At 46.9% G+C, this 13,743-nt stretch overlaps 1 protein-coding gene across 1 annotated transcript in view; it reads right to left on the reverse strand.

The window, feature by feature from the left end:
• The window catches only part of LDLRAD3 (low density lipoprotein receptor class A domain containing 3), a 276,165-nt gene that overhangs the window by 187,310 nt on the left and 75,112 nt on the right, over nt 1–13,743 (reverse strand). The window contains exon 2 of the mRNA XM_070383545.1: nt 6,672–6,818. Coding sequence (XP_070239646.1) covers nt 6,672–6,818 — 147 coding nt within the window. The remainder of the gene's footprint in view (nt 1–6,671; nt 6,819–13,743) is intronic.

Raw genomic sequence — 13,743 nt, forward strand, 5'->3', positions numbered from 1 at the left:
GGAACCATGCCCAGGTAAGATGGTGAACTCAATTGATAAATGTTGTGTGTGTTCTGACTGCTCCACAGACCAACTGGCCTTGCCCCCATCTCTCTCCCTCTCCCTCGCCCTCAGGCTCCCTATTCCCTGAAACACAATATTAAAATTAGGTTAAATAGTAACCTTATAATGACCTCGAAGTATTCAAGTGAAAGGGAGAGTCACAAATCTCCCGCTTTAAACAAAACTTAGAACTGATGATTATACTCGATGAGGAAGGAACTCGGTCTTTCAACAAAGACCAAAAGCTAGGCCTCTGGTGCTGAACAATTAGCCAAACTGTGGAAAAGTTTTTGAAGGAAATTAAAAGTGTTGCTCCAGTGAACACACAAATGATAAAAAAGCAAAACAGCTTTATTGCTGATATGCAGAAAGTTGTAGTGATCTGGACAGAAGACCCAACCAGCCACAACATTCCCTTAAGCCAAAGCCCAGTCCAGAGTCCAATCCTAACTCTCCTCAATTCCATGAAGGCTGAGAGAGGTGAGGAAGCTGCAGAAGTTTGAAGCCAGGAGAGGCTGGTTCATGAGGTTTAAGGAAAGAAGCTCTCTCCATAACAAAAGTGCAAGGTGAAACAGTAAGTACTGATGTAGAGGCTCCAGTAAGTTATCCAGAAGATCCAGTTCAGATAATGAATAAAGGTGACTATAAAATTTCAGTGTAGACAAAACAACCATTTATGAGAAGAGGCCATCTAGGACTTTCATAGCTGCAGAGGAGAAGTCAATGCCTGGCTTCAAAGCTTCACAGACAGGTTAACTCTCTTGTTAGGGGCTAAAGAGCTGATGACTTTACGTTTACCATTTGCCATTAAAAATTCTAGGGCCCTTAAGAATAATCTTAAATCTACTCTATCTGCACTCTATCAATGAAACAACAAAGCCTGGATGACAGCACATTTGTTGACCACTTTGTTTACTAAATATTTTAAAACAACTGTTGAGACCTACTGCTCAGAAATAAAGATTTCTTTCAAAACATTACTGCTCACTGACAACACATGTGGTGAGTCAAGAGCTCTGATGGAGATGAACAATGAGATTAATGTTTTCATGCCTGCTAACATCCATTCTGCAGCCCACGGATCAAGGAGTCATTTTGACTTTCGAGTCTTGTTCTTTACGAAATATCTTTCATAAGGCTAAAACTGCCCAAGACAGTGATTCTTCTGATGGATCTGGGACAAGTAAATTGAAAAACTTCTGGAAGGATTCACCTGTCTAGATTCCATTAAGAGTATTCGTGATTCATGGGAAAAGGTCAAAATATCAACATTAACAGGAGTTTGGAAGAAGTTGATTCCAACTCTCACGGATGACCTTGAGGGGTTCAAAACTTCAGTGGAGGAAGTAAATGCAGATGTGGTGGAAATATCAAGAGATCTAGAAATGAGAAGCAGAGCCTAAAGATGTAACTGAACTGCTGCAATTTTATGATAAAACTGTAATGGGTAAGGAGTTGCTTCTTATGGATGAGCAAAGAAAGTGGTTTCTTGAGATGGAATCTATACTTGGTGAAGATGCTGTGAAGATTGCTGACTGACGACAAAGGACTTAGGACATTACATAAACTTAGTTGATAAGAAGCAGCAGTGGGGTTTGATAGGATTGACTCCACTTTTAAAAGAGGTTCTATACATAAAATGCTAGCAACAGCATTGCCACTACAGAGAAATTGTTCATGAAAGAGTCAATCAATGCAGCAAACTTGACCGTTTCTTATTTTAAGAAATTGCCACAACCATCCCAACCTTCAGCAATCACAACCCTGATCAGTCAGCAGCCATCAACAACCTAGGGAAGATGCTTCACCAGCAAAAAGATTACAACTCGCTGAAGGCTCAGATGATGGTTAGTAGTTTAAAGAAATTTTAATTTTTTAATTAAAATATGTACATTATTTTTAGACATAATTCTATTGCATACTTAATAGACTACTGCTGCTGCTGCTGTTCAGTTGCTCAGTTGTGTTCGACTCTTTATGACCATATAGACTTCAGCCCACTAGGCTCCTCTTTCCATGGGATTTTCCTAGCAAGAATACTAGAGTGTGTTTCCATTTCCTCCTCAAGGAGATCTTCCTGACCCAGGGATCGAACCTGTGTCTCTTGAGTCTCCCGCATTGCAGGTGGATTCCTTACCACTGAGCCACTGGGGAAGCCTACAGTATAGTATAAACACAACTTTCATATGCACTGGGAATCTAAAATATTTGTGTGACTCGCTTTACTGAGATGGTCTAGAAGTGAAACCACACCATCTCCAAGGTATGCCTGTCCACAGGAAGACATTACTGATGTTTCTTAAGTTTCTTGAGAAGTAGATCAGTAGTGATACCATACAGTACAATCCTGTTCAGCAGAATAATATGGATCCATTTACAAAAGACTGAATGAACCCACTGGTGGTCTCTGATAGGGAAAGGTTACAAGGACTTACTCTTGGGAGCAGCCGTCAAGTTCTGCATCATCTCTCTACAGCTCAGTCTGCTCCACCAGAGATAACAACAGTGTCTTTCTCATCAGGCTTCCAACAATCCATGTTAATATAACATAAAGTGCCTGGATAGTGCAGCCCAGCGGAAGCTCAAGTAATGGCATGCCATTGCTCTTGTTATAATCAGGGCTTTCATGGAACTTTTATGTTTTTTTAAAACATACCCTTTTATTCCAAGGAAAAGTTATCTGGATAAAACAATCATTTAGGGGATTCCATTAACTAAGAACAGAAATACACTCAGCCTATCCCCAAATGAGCCTCCACTCTCAAAACTCTTTAGGTGGAAAATTCAATGACTCAACCTAGTTGGAAATTTATTCTAGCCCGTTAATATTTCACGAGGTCAGAAATACAACCAGTAAACAGGGGAACGGGAAAACAATCAACCACTTTAGATAATTTGAAAAAGTGAAAATATGTAACTGTTTTCAACTATATTAAACGAACCAGAAAAACTATTTTTTAAAGATATTTCCCAATGCTGCCAAGACTAAAATAAAGCCAGAAGTCACACATGTTGCCAGTGAGAGAACAAGCTGGTGCAAACCGTTAGCAGAACAAGTGGGCACTCTGATCAAGAGTTAGAAAAACCTCCTGTCCTTTCACCTAATCATTGCATTTCTGAGAATCAAGCTGAAGAAAATTTCTCAAAATAGGGGGAAAGTCATATAAACCCTCATTTCACAACCATGAACACTATCTCTAAGTGAAAAATTGCAAACAATGTGAATGCCAAATAACAGGTAAATAACGGACAGGACTGAGCGACTGAACTGAACTGAACTGAACTGAAACTATATTATACCAAATGAATGGACTGTTTAAGCATTTAAAGTGATAGACAAATACACTGTAAAAACATAGAAAAATGTTAAAATGTTACCTGGGAAAAAATTAAAATATAAATTGTATACCTCTGGTGATTACAACTGAGAAAAGCCTAAATGCAAACTTGTAAGATGCTAATAGTGATCTATGAAAGAGGACAGACTCTACGCGGGATGCTGTTTTCCTCCTTCCCCATTCCCCCAGTTTTTTCTATTACCTTTAAATGAAAAAGTTTCTTCCTGTCTCACGAAAATCTCTCCTCTGCTGTGGATACAGCATTAACTGCTCTCTGCCTTGTAACCCTCCAGCACACACTTCTCCGGGCCCTTGTCTCACCCTTTGGAAAGGGCAAGGCTACTCCCTGATGAAGTGTATTCTCTTCTAAATGCCAAAGCTATTTCACAGGGCATTAGAGGCGATCCCTTCTTCCAAGTGAGAACATCAGCTGCCCTCACTCTCCTCCCTGTAAGTACCAGGTTGTTCCAAAGAATCAGAGAATGAACCCTGTAACTTCTAAGCAAGACACAGAAGAAGGTGGCATGGATTCTAAATCGACCACTCTTAGGGAGCCCCTGAAAGGACAGATCAAATGGTACCTACCCTGGAGACCTCGGCCCAGGCCATCCCGGCTCTGGCTGAAACCAATCTGTATTTCTGTCCTCCGGGTATGGATAAGTTCCTTAACGGACCCTAAACAGTTTGATCAGCAGAAGTAAAAAAGCAAAAAAGACTTAAACATCTGACAATAGGGAAATTATTAGATTACAGAGCATCTACTGGATGGAAGGGTAGGTAACCTATAAAACAACAATTAGAGGTGCTACATGTGTGGGAAGGTGCCAAAGTCTCTAAAGTAAAGTGTAGCAAAAGCAAGTTACTCAATCACATGCCCCATGACAACAACGTACCCTGTGCAGACTGACCAGTAACTCTCAAAGTTTACAAGTCACCGACTATACCCAGGCACGGTGCTGCGTGCTTCACAGCCATTAAAAAGTAACAACACCACCACTTAGAAGGCTGATCACTCTCATTTTGAGAGGAGGGAATTGAGGTAGCAGAAGGATTAAGGAATTCTCATTTAATCCTCCCAGTGACTAACTTTTAGACCATTCTGGTAGCTCTCCTAAAATCACACAGCATGGTGGGGAGAGGGGTGGGGAGGAGGGTTGGGGTTTGGACAAAGTCCTTTTCCAGGTCTCACACCCTCAGGTCCTGGACTGGAAGGGAATACACATGGAATCTGAACTGCAAGGAGAATTTGTTTTAGAAAAGGGACTTCTTTTCCTTCCCTCTGTTGTCTAAACTTTCCAGTGGTCTTCTGTTTTTATACTTTAAAGATTAAAAGAAAAAAAGAGGGGCAATGGAGGAAAGGTTTTGTGAATGCCTGTGTTTATGTGTATGGTTCTTTAAATTATGTTTTGATCAAAAGACTAAATAAATGCAAATAAAGTCTCTACTACACTTGGGGGTGAAGGGTAGGAAACAAGGAGAAAAAAAATAATGGAGAATAGCCAAGGCGAGCCTGTTCCAAACCAAACCAAACCTCGCCAAGCAGCTGCCCACACCATCTTTTCTCTTTTTTATTTCTCTTTTCACCAGCTCTTCCCGTTTATGCATGAATTCTGAAATCATGGAACTGGATTGGCAGAGGACAGAGAATGTCACAGAGAACATTAAGATCACACAGCTGCAACTGACAAAGCTGGGAATCAAACTTAGGTCTCAACTCTTGATCCTGCATCCTGTCACAAACTTGCCCTGGTCTGAATATTCCTAGTTCAGCTAAATACAATCTGTATTTATGGGAGTTCAAATACACACTGTATTCCAAAAACGATCATTCACATTCTGAATGTTTAATAATGCTCAAAACTGGACAGATTACAGGGTTCACACATACTGTCTCATTTGAAACTCAAATTACAAACATTCAACTTCCAGCAGTTTTGAAGCCAGGCTAGAAACAGAAAAAGCCGAAACAGACTTCATACTTTTTTTTTAATACAACTCTGTAAAAATAAAAATGCATTATGTAGAGTGGTCTATTCAGAAGAAATCACATGCAACAGACGAGATGAAATACCTCTCACAAAAAAACATACTCTCAGCCACCCCCTCCCAAAATGCCTCTGAAGAGTCGAGGGAGGCATCAGGGACCAAGATCTCTGAGAGGCCGGTCTCAGAGGGGCCACGTCACGAGGGAGAGGGAGCCTGGCCCCGGAGGGGGCCCCAAACCCAGGGCTGCTTCCTGTACGTCAACAGGCTGAGCCTCAAATCCTGGTAACAGCTATGTGAAAAGTTCAGATAATCATCATCTCCTCATTTCCTCAGCTGGCTTCCAGAAAGACAGCAGATTCAGAGCCAGAACACAGAGTTCTCCTGTGCGAGAGGCCCTGTGGCCCGGTGCCCAAAGCCCAGGAAACAGCCAAGAACCAATGTCCAGCTGTGTGGTCCCCGGGCACCGCACAGCCCAGGGCCTCCACACTGGCCCCAGCCTGCTTCCTGCCAGCCAGCGTTCCACAGCCCAGCTCACTCTGCAGCGCCCAGCTTTGGCAATGAAGGGAAATAAGGCTCTATGACCAGGGAGAAGGATGCTACCAATCTCTGGGGGCCCCTCAACTCACACCCCTGGGGCCTTCTTTCTCGGAGATGACCACCGACCCAAATCTCATGCAGATTTGGGGTACAAAATGGGTAAGAGGCTAAAGAAGGGAGACGGGTGGGGAGGACAAGAAAAGACCCCGGTCCTGGTGGTGCCACCTGAAAATGCGGCCCCAGGTGTCAGCAGAGAAAAGGGCATTTGGAAGCAGATTACCATAAAGTCAGTACCAGCTCCATGGCGGATACCTGAGGTGATGCTGCAATGGACCTAATCGTCAAGAATGCTGCGCAATGTGTAAGACGTGCAAGGTGGTTTCCAGCCTGGGCCCCGGGTTCAGGCAGCCCTGGGTTCAAATCCAGGTCGGCTGCTTGCTGGTGAGGAGACACCGGAGCTGCTCAACCTCTGGGAGCCTCAGCATCCCATGTGTGAGGGGAAGGCGGTGAGAGGACCCCAGCATAGGGGTGAGGAGAGTCTGGTGAAAGGGCTCCCTGCTCCCCCAAAGCTGTGGCTCCCACCACACCAAGACCTCTGCTTCTGCACTGACCACGCTGCTCTGAGAGTGAGTTACAGGCGGAGGAGCAGGACAGCCGGCCGGAGGCCTGAGCCCCATGACTGGCAACACACAGGCCGGGGGGAACTCCCCACTGACACCCCGGGACGGACCCCCGCCCGCACCCCCAGCAAAGGGCAGGCCCACTCACGGCACTCCTTCTCATCACTCTTGTCGAAGCAGTCGGGCAGTCCGTCGCACTGCCAGGCGCCGGGGATGCACCGCCCGTTGCCACACATGAAGTTGCCTGGAATGTTGCACTCGTTGGTAAAGTTGTTCCCAGGGAGCAGCTGGCTGTCTGTGGGAGGAAAGGGACACGGCGGTGAGACGGCACGGCCAAGGTGCCAAGGACCCAGGCCCCCACAGCTCTTCCTCCACACGGGCAGTGCATGTGGCACTTCCAGTGGGTGACGTTGCCTCTCTGGACCTCAGTTTCCTCATCTGTGAAATGGACATATAATCTGCCCCACCCCCGGGGATTCTGTGAGGCCTACATGAGAAAAGCCCTTCACTGGTGCTGAGCACACAACAGACGCTCACAGACTTCTTGCTTTGTCGAAGACTGGTCATAAAACGTAAACGTTTTTCTTCTGGTCATCGGCAGTGGCTAAAAAGAAAGTTTTCCAAGACAGAAAGTGAACGAGGGACTCTCAGCACCTCCAACAAAGGGAACTGCAGGTTCCTTCCAGGTCTCAGACTCTGCGGCCCTATGATCACAGAATCTTTGAACTCCGGCCAAGTCGACAGGAATACTGGAAAATAATTTCACGATAGGAAACAGGAGCCCCAGCCCACAAAACCGAACTGCCTGGGGTCACACGGGGAGGAAAGGCCAGGCTGAAACTTGAGTGCAGGCCTTCTAGCCCCATAAGAGTACCAAGTCCCTGGAAGGCTTGCCAAGAGTTCCCAGAGATTTAGCACCAAGCCTCAAGGTTGAGACTCAACTCCACTGAACACAGTCATAGAATGGCAAGCCCCTTATCCCACTGGGCCAACTCTTGGGCTGGAAAGCAAACAGGGAAGGTCAAGGAGAGCTGAATTCATCCACCAATGGACCCTGGAGGCCAACTGTCAAGGGAGCCGATCTGATCAATCGGACCCATCTGAGCCACTGTGATCAAAGTCTGGGAGATCATGAGCCATTGGAAATAAAACAGTCTTAGGGGAAAAGGAGTTGTTTAAAAAAAAAAAAAGACCAGGACTCCCTCCTGAATCTACAATAGGCATTTATTGAAACTTCATGACCATATTCATCCACTAGGTAGGTTCTAAAGATGCAGAGATGAAAGCCAGGCTCCATCCTCCAGGCTGGAAAGGCACAAGGGTATACTAACAATTTTAATGCCCCACATTAAGAGGAAGTCCAGACTCCTGTGGAGTAATGGGAGGAGAGAGGGCCCATGAGGCTCTTCCACAGCTCTCAGGCCGGCCCCCCGACAGCACACCGTCTTTCATACCTGATTTCTACCTGGAATGCCCTTCGACCCATGGGGTTTCCCGGGAAATCCCAACACACCTGTTAGCATACAACTTCTTTGTTACTCTACCTCAGAAGTGTTCCCTGACTTCCTCAAGGAGAAATGGGCAGTCACCCTGTTGTGTGGCTATGGTACTACTGGGGTGGTACTAAAACACTTTACAACTGGAACAAGTGGGCAGCAAATTGGAAAAGACACAGCCGTAGGCAAGGGGTACCACATCCGCCCAGGTGCCACGGATAGTCCTCAGAGACCACCTGCTCTGCTGCACTGACTTAACAATGTACAGGAACACCCTACTGAAAACGAGCTTTCGTAATTCACCGAAGAATTCTAGAAGAGCAGCTATAGGGAGGGGCCTCATCCTGCCTTAAGAGCCTGCACTGGGCTCCTAAAAACCTTCCTGTCCCCTCCTCACTCAGCCACCCGCTACGAGGGCCAGGCACCAAGTCGTTCACGCCGGCCTCCACTGCCACAGCCATGACGCCAGCCCAACCACCACACCCTCTCACCAGGACCCCTGTCACAAGTGACCCCTGCCTCCCCTCCAGCCCATCTCTGTGGCCAGAGGGACCTTTCCAAAGAGCAAATCGATCGTGACACTTCTCGACTTTAAAAAGCCGTTGAAGGGTTTCCTCAATGTTCTTAAGATAAAGTCAAAATTCAAGGCATTAGAGAGAGGTCACAGGACAGAGGTGGCATTTGCAGGGTCTGCTGGCAGATGCAGAAATGGAGCACAAGGGCCCCTCGCGCCCACAGGAAGATGGCAGAGACCAGAGCACACAGGCTCAGTCCAGGGCACAGACGGTACGGAATGAAAAACCACACGGCTCTGATGGTCTGGAAGTGAGAATGTACTGTGCCCCCTCTTTTCCCCGTTCTACACCCAAACCAGGTATCACGAATCATGGGGTTCTGTCCATTGAGCCCACCTTCCATGTCAGAACCCCTCTCAAGACTGGGCTTGCGAAAGCCACCACCAGCCCTGAGATGGTTGTGAAACCAGCTGCCCGTCTCCAGACAGAGGCACGAGATGCCGGAGTGGGGCTCCTAGGAAACAAGCCTTGAAGGACAGCCAGGTGCTGGATCCCCTCCAGAGACTTGATGCGCAACCCTGAAGACCTACGCATCCAGCTGTTTCCTAATAACTGCTCTGGGCTCCCCCCTCCACACACACCCCACAAACAGGGAACTCTTCAGGGCTTAGAACGTAGCTGCCATTCTGTTTTGTTTGGAAATCACTTACACTTCCTAGTGCAGAGCTAGCTTCTTGAAGGCAAGCCCCTTGGAAGAGTCACTGGGACTGTGAAATCCTGTTCTGATAAACAGATTTCCAGGGCCAGAAAAATTGGTAGATTATATTTCAAAGTGCTTTCCCTGAGAATCCAGAGCCTGGAGGCACGGGGACTTGATAAACGAGACGGTGGAATACAGACTAAATACCACGTAGGTTAGACACAGGTGGTCTTGCAGCCATAGGGCTCCCAGAGCTTTACTGGCAGGACGTCGGATCTCCTGCCCCGGTGTATGAGAACGCCAAGGAACCATTCTTGGGCACATTTCAGCAACTCCATCACGCGTGCAAGGGCTGCAGAGCCTTGTGTTTTAGAAGTGACAATATCAACAAACACAAAAGGAAAAGGACAAGCCGAGGCCGAGAGAGGTTGAATCATGCTGACTCTGTCGTCAAAAATCTTCCGCAAACCACTTACGCAAACCACTTATGGTTGCCAGAGGGGAGGATGCAGGAAAGGGATAGTTAGGGAGTTTGGGATAGATAGGTCCACATTGCTGTATTTAAAATGAAAAACCAACAAGGACCTTACTGTATAGCAAAGGGAACTCTGGTCATTGTTGTGTGGCAGCCTGGATGGGAGGGGAGTTTGGGAGAGAATGGACACATGTGTATGTATGGCTGAGTCCCTTTGCTGTCTACCTGAAGCTATCACAACATTGTTAAGCAGTTATGTTGTTGTTTAGTTGCAAAGTTGTGTCTGACTCTTTTGCGGCCCCAGGGACTGTACAGCTTGCCAGGCTCCTCTGTCTATGGGATTTCCCATGCAAGAAAACTGGAGTGGGTTGCCATTTCTTTCTCCAGGCTAATCGGCTATACCCCATTACAAAATAAAAAGTTTACCAAAAAAAGTCTTCCTCAAACCCATCCAATGTGCCTCACTAGACTGGCACCATCCAATCCAAGCCACCGAGACCCGGGGTCTGCTTTACACCAGTGGCTCTCAACAGGGGGCACTTTTGCCCCCTGGGGACAGATGGCAGTGTCTGGAGACATTGTTGGTTGTGGCTTCTATTGAATAGAGGCCAGGAGTGCACCCCCGTAATACACAGGGCAGCCCCTCACAACAGAGAACCACATGGCCTGAAATGGCAGAAGAGAGCCGATTTGAGAAATGCTGGCTTAAACCAACCTTTCACTTCTCACTCCCCCCACCCCCGGTCTTTCTCCTCACAGCAGATGAAGATGTTAAACACTGCTGATGGCTCTTCTGTACCCTTGTAATAAATCTAAAACTCTTGCCAGGATTTATAAAACCTGGTGCCCGCCCCACCTCCCCACCCCAACCTCTACAACCTCATTCCATCTCCTCCATCACAAATGTCCTCCCTGCAGTGGTCCTCTGCTCATGCTGTCCACTGACCCTGATTCTTCCACACACCTTGCATCTGATATTACGGGTTGAATCTGTCCCCCCAGAATTCACATGCTGAGGTCTTAACCCCTGTATCTCAGTATGTGACTGTGTTGGGAGGCAGGGACTTTAAAAGCGTGATTAAGTTAAAATGCTGCGAAAGACTAAAGGCAAAAGGAGAAGGGGGCGGCAGAGGATGAGATGGTTAGATAACACCACTGACTCAGTGGACATGCATTTGAGTAAACTGTGGGAGATAGTGGATGAAGGGGAGCCTGGGGCGCTGCAGTCCATGGGGTCACAGAGTCAGACATGACTTAGCGAGAACAACAACAACAAAGTTAAAATGAGGCCGTTTGCATGGGCCCTAATCCCATCGGTCTGGTGTCCTTACAAAAAGGGATGAGGACACAGACGCACAGGGAGGGTCATGTGAAAACTCTGGAAGAAGACAGCTGTCTACAAGCCAAGGAGATAGGCCTCAAAAGAAACCAACTCTGCACACTTTGATCTCAGACTTCTGGACTCCAGAGTCATGAGTAAAGAAATGCCTGGTGTTGAAGCCGCTCACCATGTTTCCTTGTCACGGCAGCCCTGGCAAACGGCTACATCTGGCTAATCTCATTCGTCCTCCACTTTACATCACTGACTCTGAGACTCCTTCACCGACACCCCGTCTAAAGCCGGCCCCGCCGTTTCCAGCTCTGAGAGTGTCCCGTGTTCTCCTTCATCCCGATGTGTGCTCACCAACACATCTGTACTATCTTCCCACCAGATTGCACAACCCCAAAGGGCACTGCTTTGTTTTGCTCTGAGTCCTGGGCATCTGACATTTAGTAGGTTCTCAACAAATATCTGTGGTTATTCTCAGAAGAAAACCAAATGTCTAGTTACTGATTTATCCCCATCCCTCACACTGTACCTTGGAAAGTTCCATCTACCCCCTGCCTCGTCCCCCTAGAAGGTGAGCAGGATCTGTACATACATAAAAATAAGGGACATGGGGGTGTCTGGATGAGTATAAGTAAATTACTACTCTGCCAGCTTTAAAAGAGGTTAGAAATCTTTTGAGCCCGACAGCAGGACTTTCTAGTGGCTGAAATATTTATCCCATCTCAGTGTCTTGGGACACATTTAGAATCCAAAAAAGACAAGCATTAGCACGAAGTTGGCTAGCTGGGGTTTTTCCTTCTCCTTTTTCTTTTTTCATTAAGCTGAAAAATGAAAAAGAGTTGCCCATTTTCACTGCAGCAGCACATCACTTACTTAAAATAACTACACCATCTGCACCAAGAAAACAACAAAAAAAACACACCCAAGTCCTCCCCCACTGGGCAAAAGAAGAAGCTGCTGCTGCTGTTTCTTCCAAAATTTCTGGCACCCACAAATTTTTATTTGATGAGGGGGTGCTGCAAAAACTCAAGACAGCTGCTGCATTCTGTGCCTTCTGGAACAGGCAGTGAGCAGTGCTGACTTTTTCAGCTGAGAAACGAGAATTCGCCTGCACCGGTTGGAGCCCTCCATATGCTCCTCCCTCCCTCTGTTGATCTTCCCCCTCTAAGGTCACCCCTTATCGTGATGTCTTACAGACTTGGCATCTGCAAACTATCAACAGGCCCTACTTTCAGATATCTGTCCAATCACCTTCGGTTTTAGCTTTTGCTTCCTGACCATCGGGTCTGCAGGCTCCGTGAAGAACAAAACAAGACATATACACGTATATGTACAGACACACACAAACTTAGTGTTCCCACCTGCAGATCTCAACTCGGCTTTCCCCTAAAACCTCCCTGGAGAATGAACACACCTCTTCCCATTCCCTGGTGCCAACACACATCATGTTACAAGGCCACTGAAGACAACCATCTGCTTTCCCTTTGACTTGCTCTTTCAAATACACATGAACATCTCATGCATGGGCACGTGTAAAGCACCAAGTGAGCAGGTCCACCAGGATTAGTTTCTCAGCAGCCCTGAAAAATCCCTGCAGGTCCTTTCGACCCCAGACCACTCCTCGTGGTGGCACTGGTGTCGGATGGAACCAGACACATCTGCCTCGAGCACTGCCCAGAGCCATTTGGTTCTCATCAAACCAACTGCTTCCCGCTAGAGCTGTCTGGGGAGCATCCTAGCTGTCAGCAGGGTGGGAGGATTCACACGTGGACGTCCGAGCCTGGTGTGAGGATGGGCCTCTGCCTCCACGTGCAGAAGCTGGACCAGGTCTCCAGCTGTGTCAAGACTCTGCACAGCAACCTGCCCGCCCTGAGAGCTCATTCTAAGAACCCCAATCTCTGCATATCTACCTGTTCAAAGAAGATACAGCCCAGGGACATAGGGGAGAAGCTATAAAATGACTCATGGGTTCGGCCCAGGGATGACACCCTTGGCATTCATAGATCTCATTTTTACACAGATTTCATGGGGCTTCCCTTGTGGCTCAGACTGTAAAGAATCTGCCTGCAACGGAGGACACCTGGGTTCGATCCCTGGGTTGGGAAGATCCCCTGAAGAAGGGAATGGCAACCCATTCCAGTAGTCTTGCCTGGAGAATCCCAAGGACAGAGGAGCCTGGGAGGCTACAGTCCGCTGGATCGCAAAGAGTCGGACACGACTGAGCAACTAACATTTTCACTTTCATATTTACACATACACCATATTATATTTACACTGACCCTGAAGGAAGGTGGGGTGTAAGTTTCCCACAGGAATGATTTATGGATGGAGTGAGTCACCTGGACAGTGAGCAAGCTGAGCTGTCTGCCCAGCATCTGCGCTTCACTCTACATTCCCATTTGCCTCTCTCGTGCAATGCAGAGCAGCAGCCACTACAAAGTGACAAATCCTTGTTTCCTTCTTAAAATGAGTGAGCAAAGAAAGCCAATGGCTAGTATTAATGAGGCAAGCAAAGAGAAAAGCAAAGAGGTCTAAGAAAAGGACAGCTCTTCACCAGGAAATAGCTGTATAAATTATTTTCATACTGTATTTATAGCCTCATTAAGGGCCCGAAGCTGTTACTTACATTTTTTAGTTATGCTTCATTGCGTTTCATGAGGAAAATTATATCCCAGTGGCATTAACATTGTGGGGATTTGCAGAG

This window comes from Bos mutus, chromosome 15 (genome assembly GCF_027580195.1).
Source record: "Bos mutus isolate GX-2022 chromosome 15, NWIPB_WYAK_1.1, whole genome shotgun sequence".
NCBI lineage: Eukaryota > Metazoa > Chordata > Mammalia > Artiodactyla > Bovidae > Bos > Bos mutus.